This window comes from Trachypithecus francoisi, unplaced genomic scaffold, assembly GCF_009764315.1.
Source record: "Trachypithecus francoisi isolate TF-2019V2 unplaced genomic scaffold, Tfra_2.0 Lachesis_group4, whole genome shotgun sequence".
NCBI classification, from domain to species: domain Eukaryota; kingdom Metazoa; phylum Chordata; class Mammalia; order Primates; family Cercopithecidae; genus Trachypithecus; species Trachypithecus francoisi.
The window spans coordinates 88,409,437-88,424,725 of NW_022681469.1; the positions used below are offsets into that span (position 1 = coordinate 88,409,437).

At 37.3% G+C, this 15,289-nt stretch overlaps 1 protein-coding gene across 2 annotated transcripts in view; it reads left to right on the forward strand.

The window, feature by feature from the left end:
- The window catches only part of BZW2 (basic leucine zipper and W2 domains 2), a 59,896-nt gene extending 44,886 nt beyond the window's left edge, over positions 1-15,010 (forward strand). For both annotated transcript variants that reach the window (XM_033193735.1, XM_033193734.1), the window contains exons 8-12: positions 3,265-3,435; positions 5,360-5,506; positions 6,516-6,654; positions 13,249-13,371; positions 14,549-15,010. In XM_033193735.1, coding sequence (XP_033049626.1) covers positions 3,265-3,435; positions 5,360-5,506; positions 6,516-6,654; positions 13,249-13,371; positions 14,549-14,577 — 609 coding nt within the window. In that variant the 3' untranslated portion in view covers positions 14,578-15,010. The remainder of the gene's footprint in view (positions 1-3,264; positions 3,436-5,359; positions 5,507-6,515; positions 6,655-13,248; positions 13,372-14,548) is intronic.
- Positions 15,011-15,289: the final 279 nt, after the last annotated feature.

Genomic DNA, 15,289 nt, shown 5'->3' on the forward strand with positions numbered 1-15,289 from the left:
CTGAGGGAGCAGCTCCCATCTGGCCCATTCTGTCTTCACGGCAGAGTACCAGAACACAGAGACTAAACTGAACCTCTCAGGTATCTTAAAAACTCACCTATGGATGCTGCCATGCCTGGCAATAGACTGGGAAAATCCAGTCCACTAATAGGCTGCTTCTCCACCTCTGCAGATAGACATAGCAAGGAGGGGGTTCTCTTAATACTCTTGAAGTAGAGGAGGTGGATGATTGGGAAAAAAGATGCAAGCTATCGGTTATTTCTTAAAGCAGTAATTTTCTTAAAGATATTCACAACTATAGCCCAGGTAGCTTAATTAGGTGGCTTCATTTACAAAATTCATTTTCTTTTTGGAAACACATGCCATCTAGCTGTTTTTACTAGATTTGTTTGTGTTTGTGTGTATACATGGAACATAGGTGGCGGTTTCTGCGAGAAACACATAAACTGGGTGAGAACAGGGTAGTTACCTATGCACTATGCCTGCTGATATTTGTTGAATCAATAAGAGAATGAGGAACTAGTGAGTCAGTTCCACTTTTTAGGAGGAAATTTTGTTTCATGAACATATACAACAAAATTCTCTTTAACTCTGAACTACTACATTTTAGGAAAATTAGTGTATTATCAAACTTTAGCTATCACCCACTATTATAATACAGAAGAAAGAACAATTTATAGCAACTCAGAGAGGAGAGGGAATGGGAAAAAACAACCCTTATTATTCACAAAGCAAGTGGTGATTAAGAAATTAAAGCTATTGCTCTCTTCCTTTATTTATTCAGTAAGTATGTATTGATTATATTATATGCTGGAAACTTCCAAGAGTTGGGGAGATTGAAAGGAACCAAACGAACAACCCTTTCCTTCATGAAGCTTATATTCTATTTCAGGAGAGTGGGCCATAAACTAAAACCCATAAAACATGTATTATAATAAAGGTAAAAATTAAGTAGGGGCCCAGTGTGGTGGCTCACACCCGTAATCCCAGCACCTTAGGAGGCAGAGGCAGGTGGATCACTTGAAATCAGGAATTCAAGACCAGCCTGACCAACATGGTGAAACCTTATCTCTACTGAAAATACAAAAAATTAGTTGGGCGTGATGGTGCACACCTGTAATCCCAGTTCCTCGGGAGGCTAAGGCAGGAGAATTGCTTGAACCCGGGAGGTGGAGGTTGCAGTGAGCTAAGATCACGCCACTTCACTCCAGCCTGGATGACAGAGCAAGACTCCATCTCAAAACAAAATTAAGGAGGAAAGAGTTAAAGAGCTTCCAAATGTGGGCTGTGATTTTCAGTGGTGGAAAGCTCTCTGTGATAAGATGACATTTGTGTAAAGACTTGAGGGAGGTGTGGAGCGAACTGTTCAAGTATCTCCACATAGAGCATTCCAGGCAAAGGGAATGGGGAATGGGAAGGCCCACGCTGGGGACAGCAAGGGGAGAGCAGGTAAGAGCGAAAGTTTAGATAAGCTCAGAGAAATAGCAAGGCCCGTATCATCTAGGGCTTTGGCTTGTATTCCAAATGAGATAGAAAGCTTTTGGAAATTCTCTGCAGAATGGTGTGTAATGTGATTTTGAGTCTCAACAGGATCACTCTTGCTGTCACTTTGGGAATAGACTCAGGAGCGAGAGCAAAAGCAGGGAGACCTTAATCTAGGGATGAGATGATAGAGATTTGTACCACGGTAGGGTTTCTCTAAAAAATACAAACCATGTTCCAAGTCAAAAAATGACACAGTATGATTTAAACTGGCTTCCCCTCAACTTAATCTGAATAATAATTTTCAATGTATTCTATACTATTCATAAGAATTTGGAATGTAGTTCATAAGTGATATGTATGAGTGATATGAACATAACTTTAAATCAAACTTTGCAGTCACACTCTTCCTAAATAGAATATTGAGTGCTAGCACAGAGTAATGGAATAAGTATTGACTTTGGGGCACACAGCTCTGTTCTTAAATATTTTTGGCGGCATAAATTGGGTCAAGCTGCTTAATCTTGTTGAAACTTAGTTTATCGTCTAGAAAAAATGTCTGCTTTACACAGTTGCTATGAGGAAAGTGCCAGTACATTTTGATTCATAGAAGAAACTCAATAAAAATACATTAGTTCCCTGCCCTGGAGATTTGGAAGATGTGGAGTGGTAGAGGAACTATCAGTGATGCAGTTTCAGTGTGGTATAAAATGTTTGCTTTTTTATGAATGCATGTTTGATAGCTGCTCCCACCAGCTCTCTTCTGACATTTTGAAACATATGACTCAACAGGGGAAATTAATAGGATGATAGAACATTGAAATTTGAATCCTGACATAGGAGCCCTCCAGCTGTGTTCCTATAGGTGGTGGCAAACCCATTACATATCTACTGAGGCTTTTCCTGGAACCACATAGCCATTGGCCATATGTATGCAAATCTAACCAATACAAAAGCCTGGATGTATTTTTTAGACCCTGCAGCAGTCTGAAAAATGTGAGAGTTTTGAAAATCATCTTAATTTCATAGATGGGTGTTGAACTCACCCAGGATTAGATCATGACTAAGTGTTACTGAGATTCTGCCAACTGTGTAGGGTAAAATGGAAATGAGGTGAAAATATGAGAGCAGCTATGGTATATTGCTCTTTTTGAAAATTTCCATCAGAATTATGTAATAAACTAGAATTGGTATGGTAGGTGTCTTAGACCTTTTTTATTACTTACAACAGAACACCTGAAGCTGGGTTATTTATACAGAAAAGGAACTTATTTCTTACATTATGGAGTCCCATATCAAGGGGTTGCATCTGGTGAGAGCCTTCTTGCTGGTGGGGACTCTGCAGTGTCCCACGAAGGCTCAGAGTATCACATGGTGAGGGAGCTGAGTGTACTAGCTCAGGTCTCCCCTCCTCTTTTAAAGCCACCAGGTCCCCTCCCAACACAACCTATTAATCCATGAATGGATTAATCCATTCATGAGGACAGAGCCCTTATAATCCAGTAACTCTTTAAAATCCTCACCTCTCAATACTGCCACAGTAGGGTACAAGTTTATCTCAATTGCTTACCTTTTTTTCTTTTTCTTTGTGAAACTGCCTAATTTCAGAAGATGTTTAGCTCAGTCCCTCAACAAATAGACCAGCGATTTGTTGTTTTGTAAAACAGTCTTATTCTTTTCTTCCAAATATAAGATATTCTAAGTGAAATGAAGATTTTGTCCTTTATGCTTGCCGAAATTTGAATGGCTTTGTGTATAACAGTCTCCCTTTTTCTCTTTCAGGAACTCTTTCCAGTTAACAGACAGAGTGTGGATCATTTTGCTAAATACTTCACTGACGCAGGTCTTAAGGAGCTTTCTGACTTCCTCCGAGTCCAGCAGTCCCTGGGCACCAGGAAGGAACTGCAGAAGGAGCTCCAGGAGCGTCTTTCTCAGGAATGCCCGATCAAGGAGGTGGGAGAACACGGGCAGACATCACTGCAATATACATGAATGAGAGGAATTACATGGGCTGTGTAGCAAAGGCTTTCCTTAAAAAGTCTGCCCTATGCTTATTGCTGTAAATTTATCCACTTATTCCTACCACTTAAATTAACTCAGCTTCAAAGTATAGATTTAGAATCCTCCATTTTTGTTAACACTCTAGGATGGTCCAGAAATTAATAGTGATTTCCACACAAATGACATTTTACCAGGCTGCTATGATTTTCAAAATATTTCATCTGTCAAATAGATTTGACTATCCACTATCAGTATAGCCCATTATATGGTAGTTTTTAAATTTTGTTGCAGATTATCTAACCTGATTAAGCATTTGTCTAGTGTTTGGAATTAACACTGGATTTTTTGTTCATCACTCTGTATGAATATGTAGGCTTTTTATTTGAAAAAAGCTTGAATTCCTATCATGGGAAAAGACTAGTTGGATGTGTAACTTGTTTAATCCCACTCACACTTGAAATAGCTGTGTTTCCCTATAATGTAAAAGGTATCTTTTTTATAATATGCATATACATAGTTCGTATATACATGCTATATAGTTCACAAAGCTATGACTATATCTTTTTTTTTATTTTTAATGTATCTGGAGAAAACTTTCTATTTGAAGTTTTAAATCTTTCACACAACAATCTAAAAATTAATATAAAGCGTCCTTTCTTTTTTACCACTTGCTCCAAAATGCCTGACCTGCACCTCCTTCCATGCTCCAAGCCCTGCATGGCACCTTACATGGTTGAAGGCTGGAGAATGTAGGACTGATACTATCCAGCAGGTGGAGGTGTTGGAATGACAAGTATTCTTAAGTCTGATGATATTAAGGATAGCAGTATGTTTAGTCATATTTCTCCAAGCAAGAATTTGTACATGATTTTCCATGGGGAAAAGAAGGAAACATAAAAAGCCTTGTGATGCTTGTAGATGCCAGGATGTCACACTTTCATGTGGCTTCCTCCAGCCAGCACAGGGACTGGGACTGCCCAGCTCCTTCTGCTTTCAAAGGCTACTCAGGTCACTGCTGGCATTTCTGCACGCCAGGCCAGAAGTAAAGAAAGCAATGTGTTTCCACTAAACAAGAAAAGGGAGGAGAAAAAGGTTTTACTACTACTCACAAACTAGTATGCTGGAGATATAATGATGACTTTTAATCACTTCTGAGGCCCAAACCTCTATTTATTATTTTATTTTAAAAGGAAAAAGCCTTTCAAATAAATTTGATATAAAATATATTGTTAGGCAAGCCTATATTCCATACTGTCAGGGTTGAGTATAAATTTGCATATTTATACATAATTCAAAGGGGAAAATAAGTTACTGAATACTGCTGAATTGATGTATATGAAATCTAAAACTTTCCTTTGCACTTTACAATTTATTTACAAATTAACTTTTCGCTGAGATGGGGCATAACGATCATCAAAAGTAATGATTGAAGAATAAATTGTGGAGAATGGACCTTTACAAACCCAAGATGGTATTCATCAAGAGGTTTTAAAGTTTAGGGATGGAGATAAAAAGTTCACAACTCTATTGCCTTCTTTAAATCTCCAAAAAGTCAAACTGGCCCAAGTATCCCTACTCTACTAGACTCAAAGGGGTTTCTCTATGAGGAAACAAAAATCCTCTCTTACTCCACATTATCCAGCAGCTCCTGACCAGAGCTAAGCCTATTAATTTTGGTACTAAAAATAAGTCTGCTTGAGAACAAATCATTGTATTTTTTCTCCCTCTTCCAGTCTGAGAATGCAGACAAGGAAAGGAGAAGCCAAGCAGATTGTTTCTTAGCTGCCCCAAAACGTTGACTCACTGGGCAGCTAGCGGGGAGGAGGGAGCTCTCCATCTGCCTGTTACTTTCTGACCCCATTTCCATGAAATGTAGGTGGTGCTTTATGTCAAAGAAGAAATGAAGAGGAATGATCTTCCAGAAACAGCAGTGATTGGTCTTCTGTGGACCTGTATAATGAACGCCGTTGAATGGAACAAGAAGGAAGAACTTGTTGCAGAGCAGGCTCTGAAGCACCTGAAGGTAACAGCCCTTAGCAAGGAACTGACCCAGCCAAGGGCAAACTGCAGCTTTTTTTTTTTTTTTTTAATTGAGACAGAGTCTCATTCTGTTGCCTCGGCTAGAGTGCAGTGGCACAATCTGTGCTCACTGCAACTTTGAACTCCTGGACTCAAGTCATCCTCCCTCCTCAGCCTCCCAGCTAGCTGGGACTACAGGTGCTTGCCACCACATCTGGCTAATTTCTTCATTTTTTGGTAGAGATGTTGTTTTGCTATGTTGCCCAGGCTGGTCCTGAAATCTTGCATTCAAGCTATCCTCCTGCCTCGGCCTCCCTAACTGTTGGGATTGCAGGCATGAGCCACCACCCCTGGCCCAAATTTGTCTTAATTGAGAGTATGACAAATGGGTTCCAACTACAATTACCCCAGACTCAGACTAAACATATACTTTCTAATTTTTTTCAAGTTTGCACCCACCGTTCATGAGAACATAGCAGTGAATAAACTGTCCATGTTACTTTGATCAGGGAAGGCCCTTTAGAAGAGATAAGTATTGAATTGAGTAAGTCTCAGAAAAACAATGGCTGTGCATCAGTGTCAGAAAGTCAAGGATATTTCTAAATGAATGCTTTTTATCCCAGCAGCTCATCAAGATTCTTTCTCTGTACCCACTAAGAGTCCAAATATGAGAATCTGCCTATATTAAAGATAATTGCTATGCCTGCTATGTCTAAGAGATATTGTGAAAATGCAGTCATATCCTCTACAATATCCACTGTATTACTGGACTGTGGCTCTGCCATTGAGAAAGTGTGAATCTTCTTCCCAGTTCCCTCACAGGTCTGCCATACTGCTTTGTTCCTACCGTTCTGTTCCCCTCACACTGTTGGACACAATATGATGATAACAAGGTATTAATCCTAAAGTCAGTCTTTTCTAAGCAACCCTCCAGGTTATTTTTATGGTTCCAGCAGTGTCAGCTGTGTACCTCCCACGCAAGTGATGGCTTTTACTCTCCACTTCTGTTCTAGCAATATGCTCCCCTGCTGGCCGTGTTCAGCTCCCAAGGCCAGTCAGAGCTGATCCTCCTCCAGAAGGTTCAGGAATACTGCTACGACAACATCCATTTCATGAAAGCCTTTCAGAAGATTGTGGTTCTCTTTTATAAAGGTATCCATCCATGTGCCACTGCTGTGCTTCTGTGTTTTGCTGAAGCTCTTTGAGGGGCAGAGCAGGGAATGAGGCAGAGGAGGTCGTGGGGCTCTGTTTAGAGATGGACAGCAAGATGCTAATTTGTGGAAGCTTTATTGAGGCAACCATACCACGTAGAGAGAGGAGGCATACACGCCACATATGCGTTGGCTTGGAAACCCTGCTTAGGCCCCTGAGCACTTCTCATTGGTAGATGAACTGGTCATTGTTTCTTGGGGATGGTGGAAAATAAATGTAATTATATAAAATTGAGCCTGTTTTTGAATTGTAAGGATTAGCTCTAATAACAATGATTATCAAAACGCTATATATATTATGTTCAGACCCTTTTAGGTACCATAAATCTGACTTTAATATTACTGAAGTAATTAGCCTTTTTGCTTTGTATTTTAGTTACTTGGCCCAGCCATTCTTCTATTTTCCAAGGGAATGGCTATTTTTAGGTTTTCACATTTACTGTCTTTTCATTGTATTTATAAGGATTAGGTTGCCATGACAACTGGCACTAAAAAATGAATGCTAAAGGTTTTAACTGATCTCAATCTGTATACCTACAGCATACAAAAATGTCCTAGGCTATTTTTTGGGCCTAAATTTATATAGTTTTGTGAGGGAGAAAAAGGAACACTTAAGAAATGATACATTTTGAACATTATAACATGTTTGTTATTATATTGATAAATAACATGATATCAGAAAAGTTAATACCAGCCAAATGTTTATTTTCTCTTTAATGTGTTCCTAAATTTGTCTATTTTGAATTATATCTTGGGAATTTGGAAAATAAAAGTTTTACATATATAATAGCTCTTTTAAAAATGCTTAATAGCATTTCACAATGAATTTTAATTGGCCACGTAGATTCTTCAAATGAATGAATCTTGTCCACAAGTGTTTGGGTGATATTTTACTTTTTCAGAGCACAAAGTATTCAGCAACAATTATAATAGTCAGTAGGAAAATATGATGGCCACCCATTGCCACTTGGGGTTCAGTAATTGGCGTTTTCTCCAACCAAATCTGAGTTGGGTCTTCTTGGATTTAGTCATAAGATAGCAGTGCCCTAAAACTAGGCCCCACCCAATGATACCCAAAGTGATCCACCCATCAGAACCAAACCTGCAAGCCGTGTTACCAACTCATAGATGGTACCCAGCAGCCAAGAATGAGAAGTGGGGCCCAACCTTCCGTGGCCACAGCTGGCTCCATTTGTAAAACTGGCAGAGAGACTTATGGAACAGGTTTCATTGTTTTGAGGGTGGTAAATTTTTTCCACTACAGAAAACCAAACTGTTCATAAACTAGTTACCTGAACATAGTTTGCTTTCTTGTCATTTAAAAGATAACTCAAACAGTGTTTCTCACCAAATTTTTTTTTTTAACTGAGACATCATTGTTTGAGTCTCATCTTCAGGAGCACTCTATCTTATTATTGCAATGAAATCACAAAGAATCAGCAAACCCCTTGTTATGGGAAATGGCATCTAGGTGGCATATGAACTATTAAAATCCTACAGATTTCTCATTTTAACCACTAATGCCAACCTCCTTTTCCTTTAGACTTCTTATAACAACTACTGACAGGTAGTAAAACTGGCTACTTTGAGATTTTTCTCATTCATCAGCCCCAGATGCTAAGGGTCAGTATGACCTGAAATTATAAAACAACTCAAGAAGTAAGCACTGGGAAGTAAAAAGAAGAGGCATGAGCTCTTAGGCTCATTGATTAACTAGGTAATCAGCGTTTAAATAACCTAAAATTCGTTAGGTCTGTGGCAAATATGACCTGGCCCCAGGGAACACAGGAAGGGTGAGTGTCAACATCAATTTTAATTCTGCCTTAGTTATTTTTCAAAATGAAATTGGGAAACTTTTAAAAGTGGAAACCTAAAATACATCACTGAACTAACATTTTAAATACCATTTTCTAGGTAATTTTGTAATTTTCCACAAAATGATATATATAGTCTGTTTTACTAAGTGAAATAATTCCATGTTTTCTCTTGAGAACATGGAATCCCTGAGGAATGATTGTTCCATACCATGTTAAGAGCATTACTGTGTTAACTATGTTTACCATCTTGTCTCTGTTTTGCCAGATTTTTACTTTCACCTTATTTTGTCCACCAAACACTTGTGCACCAGGAGACATGTATTTGATTTGTTTCTGTAAAGATCTGATGCTCTCATTCTGTGTTTTATATGCCTAGAAAGACTTAATAAACAGTGAGTGTTAAAGCACTCCTTTCCCAATATGCCTAAGAATTACCCAGAGAGCTTGTTATAAAACACAGCTCCCCCAGAGATTCTGATTCAGTAGGGCCTGGATTGGGCCTGAGAATTTTCATTTTAGCAAGTTTCCAAAGTGATGCTCTGACTGTTGTACCAGGACCACTGGTGTAAAGTATATAGAATTCAAGAAGCAACAGATGCTATGAACTCCAGTAACATGTTCAAGATTATAGTTACCTTTGATTTCATGTACATATCCACATCTTACAAATAGGGAATAGTGTCTTCTCTGCTGCTTTTACCAAGTTTCTGTGGATTCCTTTAGTTTGTCATAAGGAACATAGTTTTTGAAATGTGGTTTTTAAAATGTAATGGAAACCGTTGCTCCTTTTTAATTTTCACTTTTCTCTCTCTGTTACACACACAGCACACACAAACACATACATGGACATACACACACACAGCTCCCCTTTCCCAACATGTCCAGAACTTGAGGATAACAGAAACTTGGGCATATGATTAGCCATGGCAAATCTAATTACTTAATTGAATATCATTATTGAAAGATATATAAATCTTTTATATAAATAACAGTGGAATAAAAGCAAATAAACTAAATAATACTAGTCAGCAAAGAAAAAAGTGGTGATAGATCATTTTGCAAAGATTCTCTTTCTGTATTATTATCTAGATTTGTATATTTCAGGCAGTAAGAAAGAGTAAATCCATTGCTAACTTTCAAGCGTCACATTATTGACTTTTAAAAATAATTTTCTCTTCTTTTTTCCCTAAAGATAAGTCCCATAGACTCAGCATGGTCTAAAATGTATAAAACTACCTTGTCAAGTACTGTTATTATCTTTGTCATGGGTTTTCTTGTTTGCAGAAGTTTTTTAGGTTAAATTCTATCCTGCATGCAAATTTTTCTAAAAGGAGTTTTTTATTCTAGTTCTAAAAAAGGGTGAGTGCCCTTCTCAGCATATATTCCCAGCATTCTTAGGGTAAATTATTTTTGACTTGTGTCCCTATGTGACATTCCTAATAAAAAAATTCTGAATTTCAAGAGTTTCAAGTGACATAGTTTTAGACTAACTTTCTTTTTTTTTTTTTTTTTTTTTTTTTTTGAGGCGGAGTCTCACTCTGTCGCCCAGACTGGAGTGCAGTGGCGCAATCTCGGCTCACTGCAAGCTCCGCCTCCCGGGTTCACGCCATTCTCCTGCCTCAGCCTCCCGAGTAGCTGGGACTACAGGCGCCCGCCACCTCGCCCGGCTAGTTTTTTGTATTTTTAGTAGAGACGGGGTTTCGCCATGCTAGCCAGGATGGTCTCGATCTCCTGATCTCGTGATCCGCCTGTCTCGGCCTCCCAAAGTGCTGGGATTACAGGCTTGAGCCACCGCGCCCGGCCTAGACTAACTTTCTAAATAACTAACATGCTCTAAAATTTAGCAGTTCTCAAGCCACTTTTACAATATTGTCTCTTTGATCTTCATGAATACATTAGAACTCTACAAATTGAGAAATGTTTATTTTTTTCTCATCAAGTTAACAAATTTATTCCTTATACATGTGTTGAATGGATACTATGGGGCAGGTGTTTCATTAAACGCTGGAAATGAGATGAACAAAATATAGTGCCTGACTTCCTGAATTTCAGGATGTGGAAGAAAACAAAGAATTATAGTCACCATGTCAATTGCTGAAATAAGCCTCACACAGAGGGTGTCGGAAGGGATAGGACCACAGAGGACGGGCACCTAACTTGTTAAAGCTAATTTGGAGGGGGAGAAGTGAAGGCTCTCGAGGTGCATGCATCTCACCAAACATTGTGAAGAAGTTGGCTAGATAGAAGGGGAAACATATATTCCAGTCTCTGTGTGCCATCATACAATGTCTTCCTTTCTTACTGTCTTTTACTGTTATTCTATATTCCTAAGAGGCATTTATGGAATATCCCACCAAACATGACTTCTCAGTTTTAATTAACTCTTTTCCCCACTTTATCCTTAGTGAGGGAAAAAATTGTCTGATTCTTTATCCCTCAAGGAGTTCCTTCCTTTTCAGACCTTTCCTTTCACTAAATAGAAGTTGAATTTCTTCTTACACTCTTTAATGTTAATGCTTTGCCTCTATGGTGTTCCATGTAGATACTTCAGTAGCTTTTAGTTAATAATTTTCCAGTGCTAGAAGTTTGATCTTTCAGCAAGTAGTTATTACTAAACTGGGTTCTTCTAAGAACTCAACATTGCACCATTAATGTGTAGACTCCTCTTATTTTAAATTCTCCTTCCTATTCTTAACATTAAATATTCTCAATTAATGGCAATTTAAGAATATCAAGGCACAAGATTTGCAGTAAACAATGCATTTGATAGGTTTTGCCTATCATTTAGTGTGCTTTTCACAAGCACTGACATCAACAAGCATTTCAGTAGTTGCATGGTTTCTTTCAGCCTCTGTGGGGCAATAAAACATAGGAATGAGCTCTCAAGCTTCCAAAGGAAAGCTCAGACAAATAGTATCACTAAACTGCAGTCTACATCAGCTTTCCAACCTGTACTTTGTATCATCCTCAGTTCATTAACGTGTGGAGAAAAAATCAATTCTTTCCATGTTTGTCACAGTTTAAAATTATACTGTTTGTTTAGAACATTAATAATGATAGTTCAGTAGTGCATGAATATAATTTATAAACTCAAAAATATACATACGTTGGGTGTATATGCCCAAAATTATCCTACAGACAGGAAGACATGATCCAGTTTGATAATTACTGATCTAATCACAAGCATCTTAAAGACAAATTACAAATTATATAAAAGGGACTTTTAAAACCTCTGTTAATGTTCTTTAAAAGTCTCTGCAAGGCAGTCTTGCATAATAACAGGTCACTTCCTTGGGACACAACTGCCTGCTCCTCAACTCTATGACAGTTAGGCTCTGATGGCTAGTAGAAATTTCTTTTATCTCAGTGGAGAGCTGGAAACAAAAAGCTAAAATAATTAGAAGCTAAGAGTAATTCTATAGGACCCCTGAGTGTAGCTCTTGCATCCAGTCTCTATAAGTAAATTCAGACTTCTTGCTTCCTTTGCAAAATGTAGTGTTTTTAGTGATAATAATAAACAAGTTAAAAAAAAAAAAACTTTATTTTCATAAACAAATCATGTTCATTTTAGTCAGGTCAGTCTCTTCAATTTAATCCAAGAACATTTTCCAAGAGCTAATAATTCTTTAAAAATAAAAAAGCCGATGCTTTTGTTATGAAAATATCAGTGATATTTTAAATGAAAACAGTAGTAAATTGCTTGTCATTTTCATAAGTTGAAATTACATTTTAACTGAAAATATATCATTCGAGTAATTTATTAACATTATATGGCTTTATCAGTATTTGTACTGAATTGAGCACATCTCAGAGACAATAATAAATGCTTTGTACCTGTTTTCTATCTCGTTTCCCACTACAGATTCCCAAACAACAACCCATTAGGACATTAGAACATTGGGAGAATTTTTTTTTTTTTTTATATTCTCATTCTTAACATTAAATACTCTCAATTAATGATATCTTGAGAATATCAAGGCACATTTGTGGAATTTAGAGTTTTAGACAAAAGATAGTTAACACTTTTTTGTTGTTGTCAGAAACCTGTAGGAAACTAGCTAATGTGTCTATTTTCTCTTAATGTAGTAGAGGAAAAATATTACTCTTGTAATTTGATATACTGTGGGAAAATAAGTCGTGATTTAGTGATGGAGAAAGTGTAGAACTTCAGTTTAGGTATGTATTACTCCCACAACCCAGAAGTTCCTTTTTATATCTAATTGCTAACATCATTATTGCATACTATCTACATTTTTTTCCTTTGCTATTTTTCTCCTAAAAAAGAAAATCCCAATCCCCTTAAAAGACACTGGTGATTTGAGGTTGCTCTTTAATCAAGATATGGTTGAACTTGGCAGGACACAGAATGTTCTAAAATGCTGGAATTGCTGATTCATTTGCCAAATTACAAAATAATTCTATTTCCTACCAGCAAATTAGCACTGTGAGAGATTTCCGAGTCCTAGTAGTGAGCTCTAGGCTTGCATTATATCATGCCTAAGAAGATGTGTATCATCATCATCTCTACTTAAGCCTTTAGTAAGCTATCAAAATAGGGCACTGTGCTACATGAAAATCAACTTGGTTCCTCTCTTCTGATAAGTAACAGCATGCTTTATATTAAAAACGATTGCTTTCTATTAAACTGTAAGACATGAAGTTGTTTTGAAACATGACGTTTGTATAGTAACTTTGAAATCTTTGATTTCAAATTGCAGCTGATGTTCTGAGCGAAGAAGCAATACTGAAATGGTATAAGGAAGCACATGTTGCTAAAGGCAAAAGTGTTTTTCTTGACCAGATGAAGAAATTTGTTGAGTGGTTACAAAATGCAGAAGAAGGTATGATTCTGTTTAAAAACTTTGATAACCTTTCAACACTGTCTCATCATATGTCAAAATATTTACCACAGATTTTACTTGCTTTCCTAAAACTAAAATTCTTAAGTTATCTTTTGTATCAAACATTTTGCCGACATCTTAGCTTTCCTTTCTGAAATCACGGCGGTAAAAATCTCTACATGTAAAAACAAAGAACGAAATGAAATGCTTAAATTATCCAGTCTGATGGAGGACAGTAAGGAAGAAATGATCAGTAGATGTGAAAGGAGAAAAATACATTTAACTTAATCACACATTATGGAATTCTATAGATTTTTATGACACCTTTACCAATTAACTGGCAATTTTAAATAACGGAAATGTAAGATGGAAGGATAATAATGGATAAGAGTGAATTCAGGCCAGGTGTGGTGGCTCACACCTGTAATCCCAGCGCTTTGGGAAGCCAAGGAGGGCGGATCACCTGAGGTCAGGAGTTCGAGAGCAGCCTGGCCAACATAGTGAAACCCTGTCTCTATTAAAAATACAAAAAAAATTAGCCAGGCGAGGTGGCGGGCACCTGTAGTCCCAGCTACTCGGGAGGCTGAGGCCGGAGAATGGCGTGAACCTGGGAGGCAGAGTTTGCAGTGCCTGTAATTTTTTGAGACTCTGTCTCAAAAAAAAAAAAAAAAACAAAGAATAAAAAGTTTATCTTAGGTGATCCAAAGAAGAAAAGTTATATTGTTTAATTTTATAATTTTATATATATTCAAATTTTTATATAATTTACATAATTATATGTATATATTTGTATATAATTTATATGTATAAAGTTTATATAATTTTATATAATTTATGTGTATAAATTTGTTTTTATATAATTTATATGTAATTTATATACATATAATTTTATATAATTTATATGTATAAATTTAATATATATATAATGTATTCATTTATAAGTATTCGTATATATATGCATGTTGCATTTTTAGACAGGCAAAATTTACCTGAAAGCAGAAAAGAGCAAGAGTTTGCCATCTGCCCTCATGTGACTGTTTTACCTGATAATGGGTGCCTAGGGTAAAAGTATGCTGGCGCAATGGCAGGGTTCTGGGTTGGTGACTGTAGTAACTTATGACCTTTATTAGAGGAATCTGGGGGGAAATACCTAACTTCTTTCTTTCTTCTCTCCTAGAATCTGAATCAGAGGGTGAGGAAAATTAAATGGCTCAACAAGCACAATACCTAGGTTACCACACACCACTTTTTGATTGGGAATGCTGAACCATTTCAGAAGAGAAACTTGGCTTCTGTTTTCGCAAAGGAAAAAATATAAGATAGGCTTCTCTTGTGCAGAGGGAGAAATGGTTTTGTTTTGTTTTGTTTTTAAATGGAGCCCTGAGGCATCACCTATTATACTTGGGACTCTACCTCTCACTCACTGTATGCTAACTTAAAGCCATTCAACAAGGAGTCAAGTAGGAATCTGAAATTAAATACTCAACAGACTCCTCTTTTTTTAGCTGTATTTTTCAGGTACTGTGTGGTGCCCGCCCCACTGGTGTCTATTACAGGCCACTTTGGTAGTTGTGTATTTGCTCATGTATGTGATTTGACAAACCAGTTTTTTAAAATAAATGGCTTTTTAAAAATCTGGGCTTATATTGTCAGAGCTTTTATTTCTTTCCTGTACATGACTTCTTACACAGATGGTATTTCGGTGTTTTTTCTCTTCCCATCCACAATATTGAATGGTTATATTTCTTGTCATTTATTAAAAACTATTCTGTTCATGCCTGTAATCCCAGCACTTTGGGAGGCCAAGGCGGGCGGATCACGAGGAGGTCAGGAGATTGAGACCATCCTGGCTAACACGGTGAAACCCTGTCTCTACTAAAAATACAAAAATTAGCCGGGCGTGGTGGCGGGCGCCTGT